Source organism: Pristis pectinata, chromosome 12 (genome assembly GCF_009764475.1).
Source record: "Pristis pectinata isolate sPriPec2 chromosome 12, sPriPec2.1.pri, whole genome shotgun sequence".
Lineage (NCBI taxonomy): Eukaryota > Metazoa > Chordata > Chondrichthyes > Rhinopristiformes > Pristidae > Pristis > Pristis pectinata.
In genome coordinates, this window is record NC_067416.1 from 50,316,272 (window position 1) to 50,329,204 (window position 12,933).

Sequence of the window (12,933 nt, forward strand, 5' to 3'; positions counted from 1 at the left end):
AAAAAAAGGAACCGCAGTTGGTGAGACTGTTCAAGTGCACTGACTGTGGAACGAGCTCCAGCCAGTTACACCAACAGAGAAGACAGTGCTTCAGTTACACCAGGGAAAATCCAGACATGTTCTCTGAATGTGTGAGAGTTCCATTAACCAGCCTGGAGAGAATCCACATAAACTTCTCTGGAGGCTGACAATATATCCATGAGAGTTGTTGGCCCTTGGAGAAGAAACAATTCCCCATTCCAGCTGGGTGGGTGAAATCAGTGCATTTTCTTTTCTTCTGGAATGAACTTTTCCTGTTCAAAACTTCCCTGAGAAATCCATTTATCTTTAAAACATTGATCTAGGGAACTGCAGGGGGCTGGATCCACTATGTCATCTGACCTGATGGGACACCAGCAAGTTGTTGTCAGAGCAGAATTACTCATCTGCTCGGTTTGTGGGGAAGAATTCAGTCAGTCATGCAACCTGCAGAAACACCAGCGGCTTCATTCTGTTGAGAGGCCTTTCCCCTGTTCCGTGTGCGGGAAGGGATTCACTCAGTCCTACAACCTGATGGTACACCAGCGAATTCACACCAGGGAGAGACCGTTCTCCTGCTCTGAGTGTGGGAAGGGGCTCACCCAGTTATCACACCTACTGACACATCAGCGAGTTCACAGTGGCGAAAAGCTCTGAGTGAGGGAAGGGATTCACTCGCTCATCTAACCTGCTGACGCACCAGCTCATTCACACCGGGGAGAGGCCGTTCAACTGCACAGAGTGCGGAAAGGGATACACTCACTGTTCAGGTCTGGTGATACATCGGCGCATTCACACGGGAGAGAGACCGTTCATCTGCTCCGAGTGTGGGAAGAGATTTGCACGATCGTCACACCTTGCTGACACACCAGCGAGTTCATACCAGGGAGCGTCCGTTCACCTGCTCCGCATCTGGGAAGGGATTCAGTCAGTCCTCCCACCTAATCACAGTGGAGAGAAAGTTTAAATATGATGGATGGTGAACTGTGGCACCCACTGAAACACCAGTGAGTTCACAGGGGACGGCCAGCGTTGGGTTCTGCAGTTCCTGCTGCCACTCACCCCCCCCCCCCCACCCCTACCCAGGACTGAACCCTGGGCAGTGAGCACGGCTGGGGTTTGTTCTGCTGGTGTTGGGAATTGGGCTGATGTTTAATTTTCTGAATCCTTGACAATTAAATCAGTTCTGTTGTTAAACCCCGTGTCTCAGATCCTTATCACCCCAGCAATACACACAATGTACAGTAGAAAGAGAGGCCATTCGGCCCAGCTGCTCCCTGCCAGTGTTTCTGCCCACACCAGCCTCCTCCCTTCTCACCCTGTTGGAATGTTCTTGTAATTCTTTTTGTGTTCACTCAGCTCCCCATTAAATCCATTTACATCAATGGTGCTGAGGTCGAGAGGGTTGACAGCTTCAAGTTCCTGGGTGTGAACATCACCAACAGCCTGTCCTGGTCAAATCACGTAGGTGCCACGGCCAAGAAAGCTCACCAGCGCCTCTACTTCCTCAGGAGGCTAAAGAAATTTGGTTTGTCCCCTTTGACTCTCACCAACTTTTACAGATGCACCATAGAAAGCATCCTATCTGGATGTATCACGGCTTGGTACGGCAACCGCTCTGTCCCGGATCGCAAGAAACTGCAGAGAGTCGTGGACACAGCCCAGTGTATCACGGACACCAGCCTCCCCTCCTTGGACTCTGTCTTTACCTCTCGCTGCCTTGGTGAAGCAGCCAGCATAATCAAAGGCCCACCCACCCGGGTCATCCTCTCTTCTCTCCTCTTCCATCGGGTAGAAGATACAGGAGCCTGAGGGCACGTACCACCAGGCTCAAGGACAGCTACTACCCCACTGTGATAAGACTATTGAACAGTTCCCTCATACGATGAGATGGATTCTGACCTCAGGATCTACCTTGTTGTGACCTTGCACCTTATTGCACTGCACTTTCTCTGTAGCTGTGACACGTTGTACTGTTATTGTTTTTACCCTGTACTACCTCAATGCACTCTGTACTAACTCAATGTAACTGCACTGTGTAATGAATTGACCTGTACGATCGGTTTGTAAGACAAGTTTTTCACTGTACCTCGGTACAAGTGACAATAATAAACCAATACCAATACCAATCCATCCCTGCTGTTTACCTGAACCCCTCCCTGTGGTGACGGGTTCCACACTGTCCCCACTCAGTGGGTGAAGAGGTTTCCCCTGAATTCGCTGCGGGACCCTGCAGACTGAAGGACAAGACGACAGCTCACTGGTGTCTTGTCCCAGACTTACCTCGTCCATCACATCTCTGGGACCAATGGTTTGTTAAACTCTTCATCGACGTATTTGGACACAGAAGCAGGCTATTCAGCACAATAGTTGCTTGCCAGCTCCTATCAGGGCCATTCCCCTGTGACCCGATCCTCTCCCCGATGCCCTTTAGTTCCATTTTTGTAAAGTGTCTGATGTCACGTAGCTACGACAGGGGAAATCTACAGCAGCCGATGAAACTAACAAGCAGCATATTTAGGATGTGGGGTGTGTGGGGGTGTGTAGGTGGGGTGGTGGTTGGGGGGGGTGGCGGGTGGGGGTGAGGTGGGTGGTTGGTGGGGTGGGTGGGGTGGGGGTGGCTGGTGAGGGGGAGGTGGTGGGGGGGTTGCTGGGGTGGGTGGATGGGTGGGGGAGGGAACTTGAGCGCCTGTAGGACACCAGAGGGAGAATGTGCAAACTGCACGCAGACAACACTGAAGGGCCCAGCGATGGTTCCTGGAGCCGTGACGCAGTCGTGTTATCCACTGTACCATTGTACTCCGCTTTCTTCAAGTCTGAACGCAGAACAAAGTGGCCATAAAGGGCTCTGACTCACAGGTGGGTCATTGTATCGAGAGGAAGGACCTAAGATCAGGGAGGGAATCAGCCCAGGAGACCACAGCAGCAGGTGAAATTGCATCAAGAGTTTGCCTTGTTACCCCTGAGCCTGCTCACCATCACCTGGCTGATCCTGTGACTCATTCACTCTCTCATCTGATCCTCATCTCCTCCCTTTCACAATCTCCAAAAGCACGTCCATTTCAGTCTTGAATGCGCCGTGTGCGAGCAACCACACTGCGATAGGGAATGTCAAAGATTCGTAATCACCTCTGCAAAGAAATTTCTCCCTCTTATCCTGGCCCCCTGCATCTGGACTATCTCAACCCTGCGAACACTGAGTCCCACCCACCCCCCCCCCCCCCCCCCCGTGCTCTTTCCCTATTAGTTGCAAAAAAACTTGTTGAACTATTCTTGATCCAACTCACTTTTGGAGGTTCCGGTTGAATCGGCTTCTCACGCCCCTTCAGACAGGTTATCCCAGGACACAACACTGCATGCGAAACATTTCTTCTCGGTTCCCACTGCTCCCCACCCTGGTTTCTAGCCCTTTGTTTCATATCTGTGGCGCTGGTTACTTCTGCCAATGGAAACAGTTTCTCCGGTGTTACTCTGTGACAGCCCCTCTCCTCGATTTGAGCACCTCTAACGCGGAAAGTTACAGCTGGAGTGGGAAATTGTTTACATTCAACCATCAACGTCAATATCTTTGCCCAGTCCTTCAGAGACTTGGTTTCTCACTAAGTCCGTTAAACGATGGCAAACCTCAGGCACGTACACGGCACCTGTTTGACTTCCACCAATTGTCCATGCTGTGATTGTCTTTCTGGCTGTGTCAATGGCTAAACTCCTTTCCACCGTCTCTGCTGTGGTATATCTTACAGGGATGTCTGCATCTCACTGTCTTCCCTGTTACATTAATGTCTGGCCCTGGGACAGATCAAACAACTCTCCGACCCTGATGCTCAGAACTTGACGTTTGAGTTTGCAGTCGGTATATCCGGCCCTTTTGAAGACTTGCAAAAGGGGTTTACAAAAGTCATGACTAAATATAGGACAGAAATTCCAAACAGTATTTCTGGTTTCTTTGGTCAACTGGGACGCAGTGGGTTGCATTCTTACTGCTGAGTCATGAGATTTGTGTTCTAGGTGCAATTCCAAGACTTGGGCACAACAAACTAACCTGAAACTTTAGCGTAGTACTCAGAGGTGAGATCGAGAGAAAAAAAGGATCTGATGTCACTCTTTTCTCCAAGATTTACACAAAAGATCCCTGACGTTTTCAGAAGAGCAACCGGAGAGTTATTCCCAGTACTGATGTTTATCAGTAAGTCAACATCACAAATAAGATTTCTTTATTAGTCACATGTACATCGAAACACACAGTGAAATGCATCTTTTCGCGTTGAGTGTTCTGGGGGCAGCCCGCAAGTGTCGCCACGCTTCCGGCGCCAACACAGCACGCCCACAACTTCCCAACCTGTACGTCTTTGGAATGTGGGAGGAAACCGGAGCACCCGGAGGAAACCCACACAGACACAGGGAGAACGTACAAACTCCTTACAGACAGCGGCCGGAATTGAACCCGGGTCGCTGGCGCTGTAATAGCGTTACGCTAACCGCTACGTTACTGTATGTAATATTAATTGGTCGTTAATGCATTGCTGCACGTAGGAGCTTCGTCAGCAACGGCATTTTAGTAGTCAGTCCACGGAAAGATCTGAGCGATCTGAGGCACTCTTCAATTTCTATGGCGGCCAACAGTACCCAGAAATCACTGCGGCCGAGAAAGTGCCCTGCGAGTGTTGAGAGGGGCGAGGGCGCATGCGCAAGGCCGAGGCGACGCCGCACACACGTGACCTCCTGCTCGGCAGCCTCCGGCGGCGGGTAAGGACAGGGCGCCGGGGCCTTCAGTCGGCACCGGGGCCCGGGCCCGGGGAGCAGCCGGAGGGGTTGGCGGGGGGGAAGGATTGGTGCAAAAACACTGCGAGCTGCCACACCGGGACAGTCCCGGCCCTCTCTCCGTCGCCCCCGCCCGGGCTCCGGGCCCGGTCCCCGGCGGCCCGTCCCGGGGATCGGCGGCGGGCTCGGGGCTGCGCATGCGCGTCCCGCTGGGAACCGCCGGCGGCGGCTTCTGGGGCGCAAGGGATCGTGGGTACGGGGGGCGGCCATTGATCCGATTCCAACAGCGTTGGGGTTGGGAATTGGTTGGGTCTGCAGGCTCTGCCGACGTCCTCAGGCAGCCAACATCCATCATCAAAGATCCCCACCATCCGGGCCGTGCCATCTTCTCACGGCTACCATCAGGCAGGAGGTACAGAAGCCTGAAGTCCCTCACCACCAGGTTCAGGAACAGCTACTTCCCTTCAACCATTCGGTTCTTGAACCAACCTGCACAACCCCAGTCACTACCTCAGTACAGCAACACTGTGACCGCATTGAACTCTTTGCACAACAATGAACTTTGTTTTTTTGTGGTGCCAATTGTGTTCTTTCTTGTCAAAATTGTGTATAATTCATGCTTAACATGTTTTTTCTTGTGACTGCTGCTTATCTGATGCTATGTGCCTGTGATGCTGCTGCAAGCAGGTTTATCGTTGCACCTGTGCATGTCGAATTTGGTCGGAGAGAAAACTCAAAAGACCACCGTTCTCGTTCAATCTCTTTATTGCTTGAACCGAGGAGAGAGCACCAAGCCAGGCACCTATGTCCCGGACCAGGTGGTCTCTAAGATACATCAGTTTACAAGCATCCTTATACTTTTTTTAGAGGTGCAAATAATTACCATACAAGGAATGATCATGCATTAGCCAGACAACAGTTCACTTACTCTTGCATCATGATTGGTTACAGAAAAAGGAATTTACTTAAAATAGTTAATACTCCAGTTGAGACAATGGTTCCTTAATTTTTTTCAGACCATCTGGATCCATTGGCTATCTTTGTATACACAAGGTTCCCCATTGTGACCTTAGGGTCAGTTTGGAGAAGCAAGAAACAATTCTGCAAACCTGCAGGGAGAGGAAATGTTTATCATCCCTCAAGGTTGCAGAAAACTAGCTGAAGCAAGCAGAAGGTCTGGGGCAAAGCCGTGCAAAGCAAAGTATAACCATTTCAAGCATTCTAATACAGCCACACCGATGTACCCTTTACTCCACATCCCAGGGCTCACAATCTTTTACTCCCCTAACCTTCCCTTATACCTTATTCACATCCTCATGCATACTTGTGCACTTATTGTACTTGTGCATATGACAATGAACTTTGACTTTGATCCAGAAGATGCTAATAATGGCTAGAGCTTGGACTGAAAATAATGAATTGGGTATTAGCATTTCTGAATAAAAGATTAGATCTCTTTATTAGTCACATGTACATCGAAACACACAGTAAAATGCATCTTTTTTGCATAGTGTTCTGGGGGGCAGCCCACAAGTGTCGCCACGCTTCCGGCGCCAACATAGCACGCCCACAACTTCCTAACCCATACGTCTTTGGAATGTGGGAGGAAACCGGAGCACCCGGAGGGAACCCACGCAGACACGGGGAGAACGTACAAACTCTTAACATACAGTGGCCGGATTTGAAAACCCTCTGAAGTTGTGATTATTGAACCATTTTGAAACAAAAATGTTTTTCTCATGTGACTTTTCACTTTTTGGCAAAACACCTTCGTTGTAGTTCCCCTGGTTCCTGCTCCTTATGCCAGCAGGACTTGTACTCTATCTAGATATTTAACACCCCCATCAGATTTCTTTCCTCCTTTCTGTTCTTAGAAGAACTCCTCCACTTTTCCAATCTAAGCATATGATCAAAGTCCTTCATCTCTTGAGTTATTTGGCACCCTGAGGATAAAGTCCCAAACTAACAGTGTGGTTCCAATTGTGTTCTTTCTTGTCAAAATTGTGTATAATTCATGCTTAACATGTTTTTCTTGTGAATGCTGCTTATCTGATGCTATGTGCCTGTGATGCTGCTGAACCAAAAGTCCATCCAACAGTGTAAATTTTAAAAATGACATCACCTCCAACAGTGCAGCACCCTCTCATTACTGCAGTGGTAGGTTTTTCTCTTTGAGCTAGGGCTTTTCTCTTGGGAGAGGAGGCTGAGAGGTGACTTGGTAGAGGTGTACAAGATGATAAGAGGCATAGATCGAGTGCACAGTCAGAGACTTTTTCCCAGGGCGACAATGGCTAACATGAGGGGACATAATTTTAAGGTGATTGGAGGAAGGTATGTCAGGGGTAAGTTTTTTACACAGAGAGTGGTGGGTGCGTGGAACACACTGCCGGCAGAGGTTGTGGGGGCAGATACATTAGGGAGATTTAAGAGACTCTTGGATGGACACATGAATGATAGAAAAATAGGGGGCTATGTGGGAGGGAAGGGTTAGATAGATCTTAGAGCAGGATAAAATGTCGGCACAACATTGTGGGCCGAACGGCCTGCACTGTGCTGTAGTGTTCTATGTTCAATTTTATGCTCTAGTGCTTGGAGATGGACTCAAAGCCCCAATCTTTCTATAGGAGTCAGAATGCTACCAATTCAGTCACAGCTTGTAATGCAGACTAGAATTATCTCTGCTGAAGTGCCATCCTTTATCTAATTGTGCCTTTTGTAATCTTTGTTAACAGGGTAAGTGGCCGGTGTAAGGGAATCCAGTGTCAGGTCAGTTTACCAGCACCTGAATATCGTTGATATTTACATGTGGAAGAGGAGATGATGGCCTATTTTATTTCTGAGAAGAGATTACAAAGCACAGTCTGAGCAGCAGGTCAGTGAGACCCACAGACGTGAGTGAGAGTGTTCATGAACACTGACTGTGGAAGGAGCTTTAGCCAGTTACACAGCACAGAAGACAGTGCAACAGTCACACAAAGGAGAAACCAAACACGTTCTGTGTGTGTGAGGTTTTGATGAACCAGCCTGGAGGGAAACCAGAAAAGATTTCTTTGACTCCGAAGTTGAAATATTTCCTTGGTAAAAGTGGGTTGTTGATTCTTTGAAAAGAAACAATTCCCTGTCCCAGCTGGAAACTTGTGCGTCTGCTTTGAGTGTGGAATGAAGTTCAGTGTTTTATGATCTTGTTGAAACACAGTTGTTTTTAAAGCATTGATCAACTGCTGTGAGATCACACCAACCATCCTCACTGCCCGGAACGTGGGAAGGATTCACTATGTCATCCAACATGATGAAACACCAGCAGGTTCGTACCAAGGAGAAACCATTCACCTGCTTGGAGTGCGGGAAGGGATTCAATCGGTCATCTGACCTGCTGACACACCAGCGGGTTCACACCGGGGAGAGGCCGTACACCTGCTCCGAGTGCGGGAAGGGGTTCACTCGATCTTCCCACCTGATGAGACATCAGGGAGTTCACACCGGGGAGAGGCCGTTCACCTGCTCGGAGTGTGGGAAGGGTTTCACTGAGTCATCCCACCTGCTGGCACACCAGGTAGTTCACACCGGAGAGAGGGCCTTCATCTGCTCGGAGTGCGGGAAGGGATTTATCCACTCATCCCACCTGCTGACGCACCAGCGGATTCACACCGGGGAGAGGCCATTCACCTGCTCTGATTGTGGGAAAGGGTTCTCCTGGTTATCACAGCTGCTGATACACCAGCGAGGTCACACTGGGGAGAGGCCGTTCACCTGTCCTGAGTGCGGGAAGGGATTCATTCAATCATCCCACCTGCTGACACACCAGCGAGTCCACACCGGGGAGAGGCCGTTCACCTGCTCCGAGTGCGGGAAGGGCTTCACTCAGTCGTCGTACTTGGTCAATCACCAACGCATCCACACCGGCGAGAGGCCGTTCACCTGCTCCGAGTGCGGGAAGGGGTTCACTCAGTTATCCAACCTGCTGACACACCAGATCGTTCACACGGGGGAGCGGCTGTTCACCTGCTCTGAGTGCGGGAAGCGATTCACTCGGTCAGCCTACCTGGCGATACACCAGCGGGTTCACACTGGGGAGAAGCCGTTCAACTGCCCTGAGTGCGGGAAGAAGTTCAACCAATCATCCCACCTGCTGAAACACCGGCGAGTTCATTCTGGGGAGAAAGCTTAAATATTTCATACATTGAATGTCTAAATTCCAGGTTCGTGGTTTTTGTCGTCACTGCTGTTGGGTCATCGCACTCAGGACTGAACCTGGTCACTGGGGACGGTTGCGGGTTGTTTCTGCTGATGCTGGTGAACCCTGTACAACTGGTCTGTGACAAATAAATCAGTTCTGCTTTAAACCCTTTGTCTTAGGTCCTTAATGTGTCTGCAGTACACAATATACAGTAGGAAAAGAAGCCATTAGACGCACCTGGTCTTTTTCTGCACACCCTCCAGGGTAGAGAATTCAAATTTGAGTTCAAGTTCATTGTCATGGACATACAAACCCAGGATATAAATGCCATGAAAATTAGCTTTTTGAGGCAGTGGCGCAGCACATTTGCAACCCACTGTGTACGTTTACAATTTAGCATTCAGTGATTTACAATCCACTGTGTAGAGAAATTCTTCCTCATCTCCATCCCAATCAGAATCAGGTTTATTATCACTGACCTATATCATGAAATTTGTTTTGCGGCAGCAGTACAGTACAAGACATAAAAATTACTATAAGTTACAAAACTAAATAAATGGTGCAAAAGAGGAATAACGAGGCAGAGTTCAGGGGTACATGGACCGTTCAGAAATCTGATGGCAGAGGGGAAGAAGCTGTTCCTAAAACGTTGAGTGTGGGTCTTCAGGCTCCTGTACCCTCCTCCCCGATGGTAGTAACGTGAAGAGGGCATGTCCCAGATGGTGAGGGTCCTTAATGAAGGATGCTGCCTTCTTGAGGCACCGCCTCTTGAAGATGTCCTCGATGGTTGTGCCCATGATGGCCAATGCCTCATCCTCAGATCCCATGCGTGGACTCCAGCGCTCTATCGGGACCCTGTGGGCCCTGACGAAGAGGAGACCTATTAGTCCCAGTCCCTGTGCTCTTTCTCCGTTCGCTCTAAATGTTCCCTTTTGAAGTTTTTTTATCCAGTTCCCCATCGGAGGTAAATGCAGAGCACTGGAGGAACTCAACAGGTCAGGCAGCATCTATGGAAGGGAATGGGCAGTCACATTTTGGTCCATTTCCCTCCATAGATGCTGCCTGACCTGCTGAGTGCTTTGTGTGTTGCTCCAGATTCCAGCAGCTGCAGTCTCTTGTGTCTCTCTATCGGAGGTTCCTGTTGAATCTGTATCCTCCGCCCCTTCGGGACGGGACGTTTGAGATCACAACTCGCTGTGTACGAGGTAGTTCTCCTCATTTCCCCGCAGCTTCTTAGCCCATTATTTTAAACCTGTGACACTGCTTACTGATCCCGCTCCCAATGGAAGCATCTCCTCCACAGCCTACTGTGGAAGAACTGAAAGTTTAGTAAGACGAAGGGTGCTGGTATTAAAAGGTGTAAGGTCCCAAAAGGTAAACGTTGAGATGTTTCCTCGAGTTGGGGAGTTTCAAGGGGACATAGTTACAAGAGAGACAAAGCCCTGGAGGGAAATGGACAGTTGATGTTTTGGGTCGAGACCCTTCATCTGGACTGGAAAGAAAGAGTGGAGATAGCCGGTATAATGAGCTGAGTTCTTCCAGCTCCGTGGTGTGTGGCTCCAGATTTCCAGCATCTGCAGTCTCTTGTGTTTCCAAAGTTACGAGAGAAAGGGGCGGGGCAGTCATTTAAAACCGAGGTGCATGAGAATTTCTTCTCTTAGAGTGCAGTGAATCTCTAGAATTCACTACTCTGGAGGCTGGACCACTGGAGATACTGACAGAGGAAGTAGACACATTGATGAAAGTTCTGGGAATTGAAGGTGATGGTGATGTGAAACAGGTTCGAGGTCTCAGAGGACAAGGCCTCTGAACACAATCTTAGAGGTAAATGATTTATTTACAAAAGACAAACGCGGGGGAAGGGGTAACGGGAGTAACACACACACGCACACAGTTTATAGCGAGCGTGGGGAAATCACCAGGGGTAAAATACACACAACGAACTAGGTACACACAATCAAGGAAAAACAATACGATACCCGCCACCCCTTGACTCAGTGCAGGCACAGCTCTCTGCTACCAGGGATACGAACTAGAACGCTCCCACCCCTTTTAAACAGCGCACACTTCACCAGCGCCATTTCACAGTGCTCGGCCTGGAGCCAAGCAGGGTCATCCCTTGGAGACAAGAGAGAGAGAGAGAGAGCTGAGCACATGTGGCGCTCTTTATAGTGCTGGAGGGCTGGGGGGTCCAGCCCAGGTAATTTACAAAGGCCTATGGCCCGGTGCCAACAAGGACTAATGGATCACAAAGGCCAATGGCCCGGTGTGCGCTGATGGGTGGGGCGGGGCCAAACCTTGATTGGCAGTGGTGTGTCTTCCGACCAGGTAGTGGGCAGTGCTGTCACGTGACAGCCACGACCCTCCACAATACAGAGGGCAACTGGCCTGGAAGGTGAGCTGAGGCCTTGTTCACATTGAATGGTGGGGCAGGGCTGAGAGGCCAGATGGCCTCTGCCCCTGTTCTGTGTTCAGTTCTCCTAAATCTCCCCTTAACCTCCGCTGCTTCGAGGGTAACGACCCCGACGTCTCCAGTCCCTCCGAACAAATGACGCTCGCCCCCCCCCCCCACCCCCCATCCCAGCCCCGTGGAGTAACTCTCAACAGGATAGGCCATTCCATAAGGTGGAGAAGCAGGATCAGGCCATTCGCCCATCGAGTCTGCTCTACCATTCAATGGCTGATTTTCTTTTTCAACCCCATTCTCCCACATTCTGCCCGTAACCCTTTAAGCTCCCCCGCCCCTCACCAATCAAGAGCTGATCAACCTCTGTCTTAAATACCCCCAGTCACTTGGCCTCCACTGCCCTTCTGTGGCAACAAATTCCACAGATTCACCGCACTCAGGCTGAAGAAATTCCTCCTCGTCTCCGTTGTCCCTTTATTCTGAGGCTGTGCCCTCAGATCCCAGACTCCCCCACTGATAGGAACATCCTCTCCGTGTCCAGGCTTTTCAGTATTGGGCAGGCTTTGATGACCTTCCCCTCATCCTCTGAAACTCCCATCGAGTACAGGCCCAGAGACATCAAGTGCTCCTTATAGGTAAAGCCTTTCATTCCAGGGATCATTCTGGTGAGCTTCCCCTGGACCCTCTCCGGACCTGGCACATCCTTCCTTTGATATGGGGCCCATTTGGCCAAAGGCCTTGCCCACCTTCACGGACTGATGTGCAAAACACAGCAAATTTTCAAGTAAAAATCAATTGGTTTGATATTCCAAGATGCAGGAATGCCTTCAGCTGAGTGCCAGAAGGATAACAATAAATTTGTGGTAAATAACTAGCCAGTAGAAGAATCAGAGGGGACCTGAGGAATTCCAGAGGTTGGTAGGGATCTGGAACTCTCAGTCTGAAAGTAGAAACCATTCGTGATGGCAGAATATAGTATTAATGGTAGGACTCTTGGCAGTGTGGAGGATCAGAGGGATCTTGGGATCCAAGTCCATAGGACGCTCAAAGCGGCTGCACAGGTTGACTCTGTGGTTAAGAAGGCACACGGTGTATTGTCCTTCATCAGTCGTGGAGTTGAATTTAGGAGCCGAGAGGTAATGTTGCAGCTATATAGGTCCCTGGTCAGACCCCACTTGGAGTACTGTGCTCAGTTCTGGTCGCCTCACTACAGGAAGGATGTGGAAGCCATAGAGAGGGTGCAGAGGAGATTTACAAGGATGTTGCCTGGATTGGGGAGCATGCCTTATGAAAACAGGTTGAGTGAACTCGGCCTTTTCTCCTTGGAGCGACAGAGGATGAGAGGTGACCTGATAGAGGTATATAAGATGATGAGGGGCATTGATCGTGTGGATAGTCAGAGGCTTTTCCCCAGGGCTGAAATGGTTGCCAGAAGATGGCACAGGTTTAAGTTGCTGGGGAGTGGGTACAGAGGAGATGTCAGGGGTAAGTTTTTTACTCAGAGAGTGGTGAGTGCGTGGAATGGGCTGCCGGCAACAGTGGTGGAGGCGGATACCATAGGGTCTTCTAA

The 12,933-nt window shown here is 49.9% G+C and overlaps 1 protein-coding gene and 1 pseudogene across 1 annotated transcript in view; both read left to right on the forward strand.

Annotated features, from left to right (window-relative positions):
* Positions 1 to 369: 369 nt before the first annotated feature.
* On the forward strand, positions 370 to 1,001 carry LOC127576400 (gastrula zinc finger protein XlCGF49.1-like; annotated as a pseudogene).
* A 3,744-nt stretch (positions 1,002 to 4,745) lies between these two features.
* LOC127576401 (uncharacterized) overlaps positions 4,746 to 12,933 on the forward strand; it is an 80,342-nt gene continuing 72,154 nt past the window's right edge. Inside the window, exons 1-2 of the mRNA XM_052026912.1 lie at positions 4,746 to 4,764; positions 7,512 to 8,941. Of these exons, the coding sequence (XP_051882872.1) occupies positions 8,054 to 8,941 (888 nt within the window). The 5' untranslated portion in view covers positions 4,746 to 4,764; positions 7,512 to 8,053. The remainder of the gene's footprint in view (positions 4,765 to 7,511; positions 8,942 to 12,933) is intronic.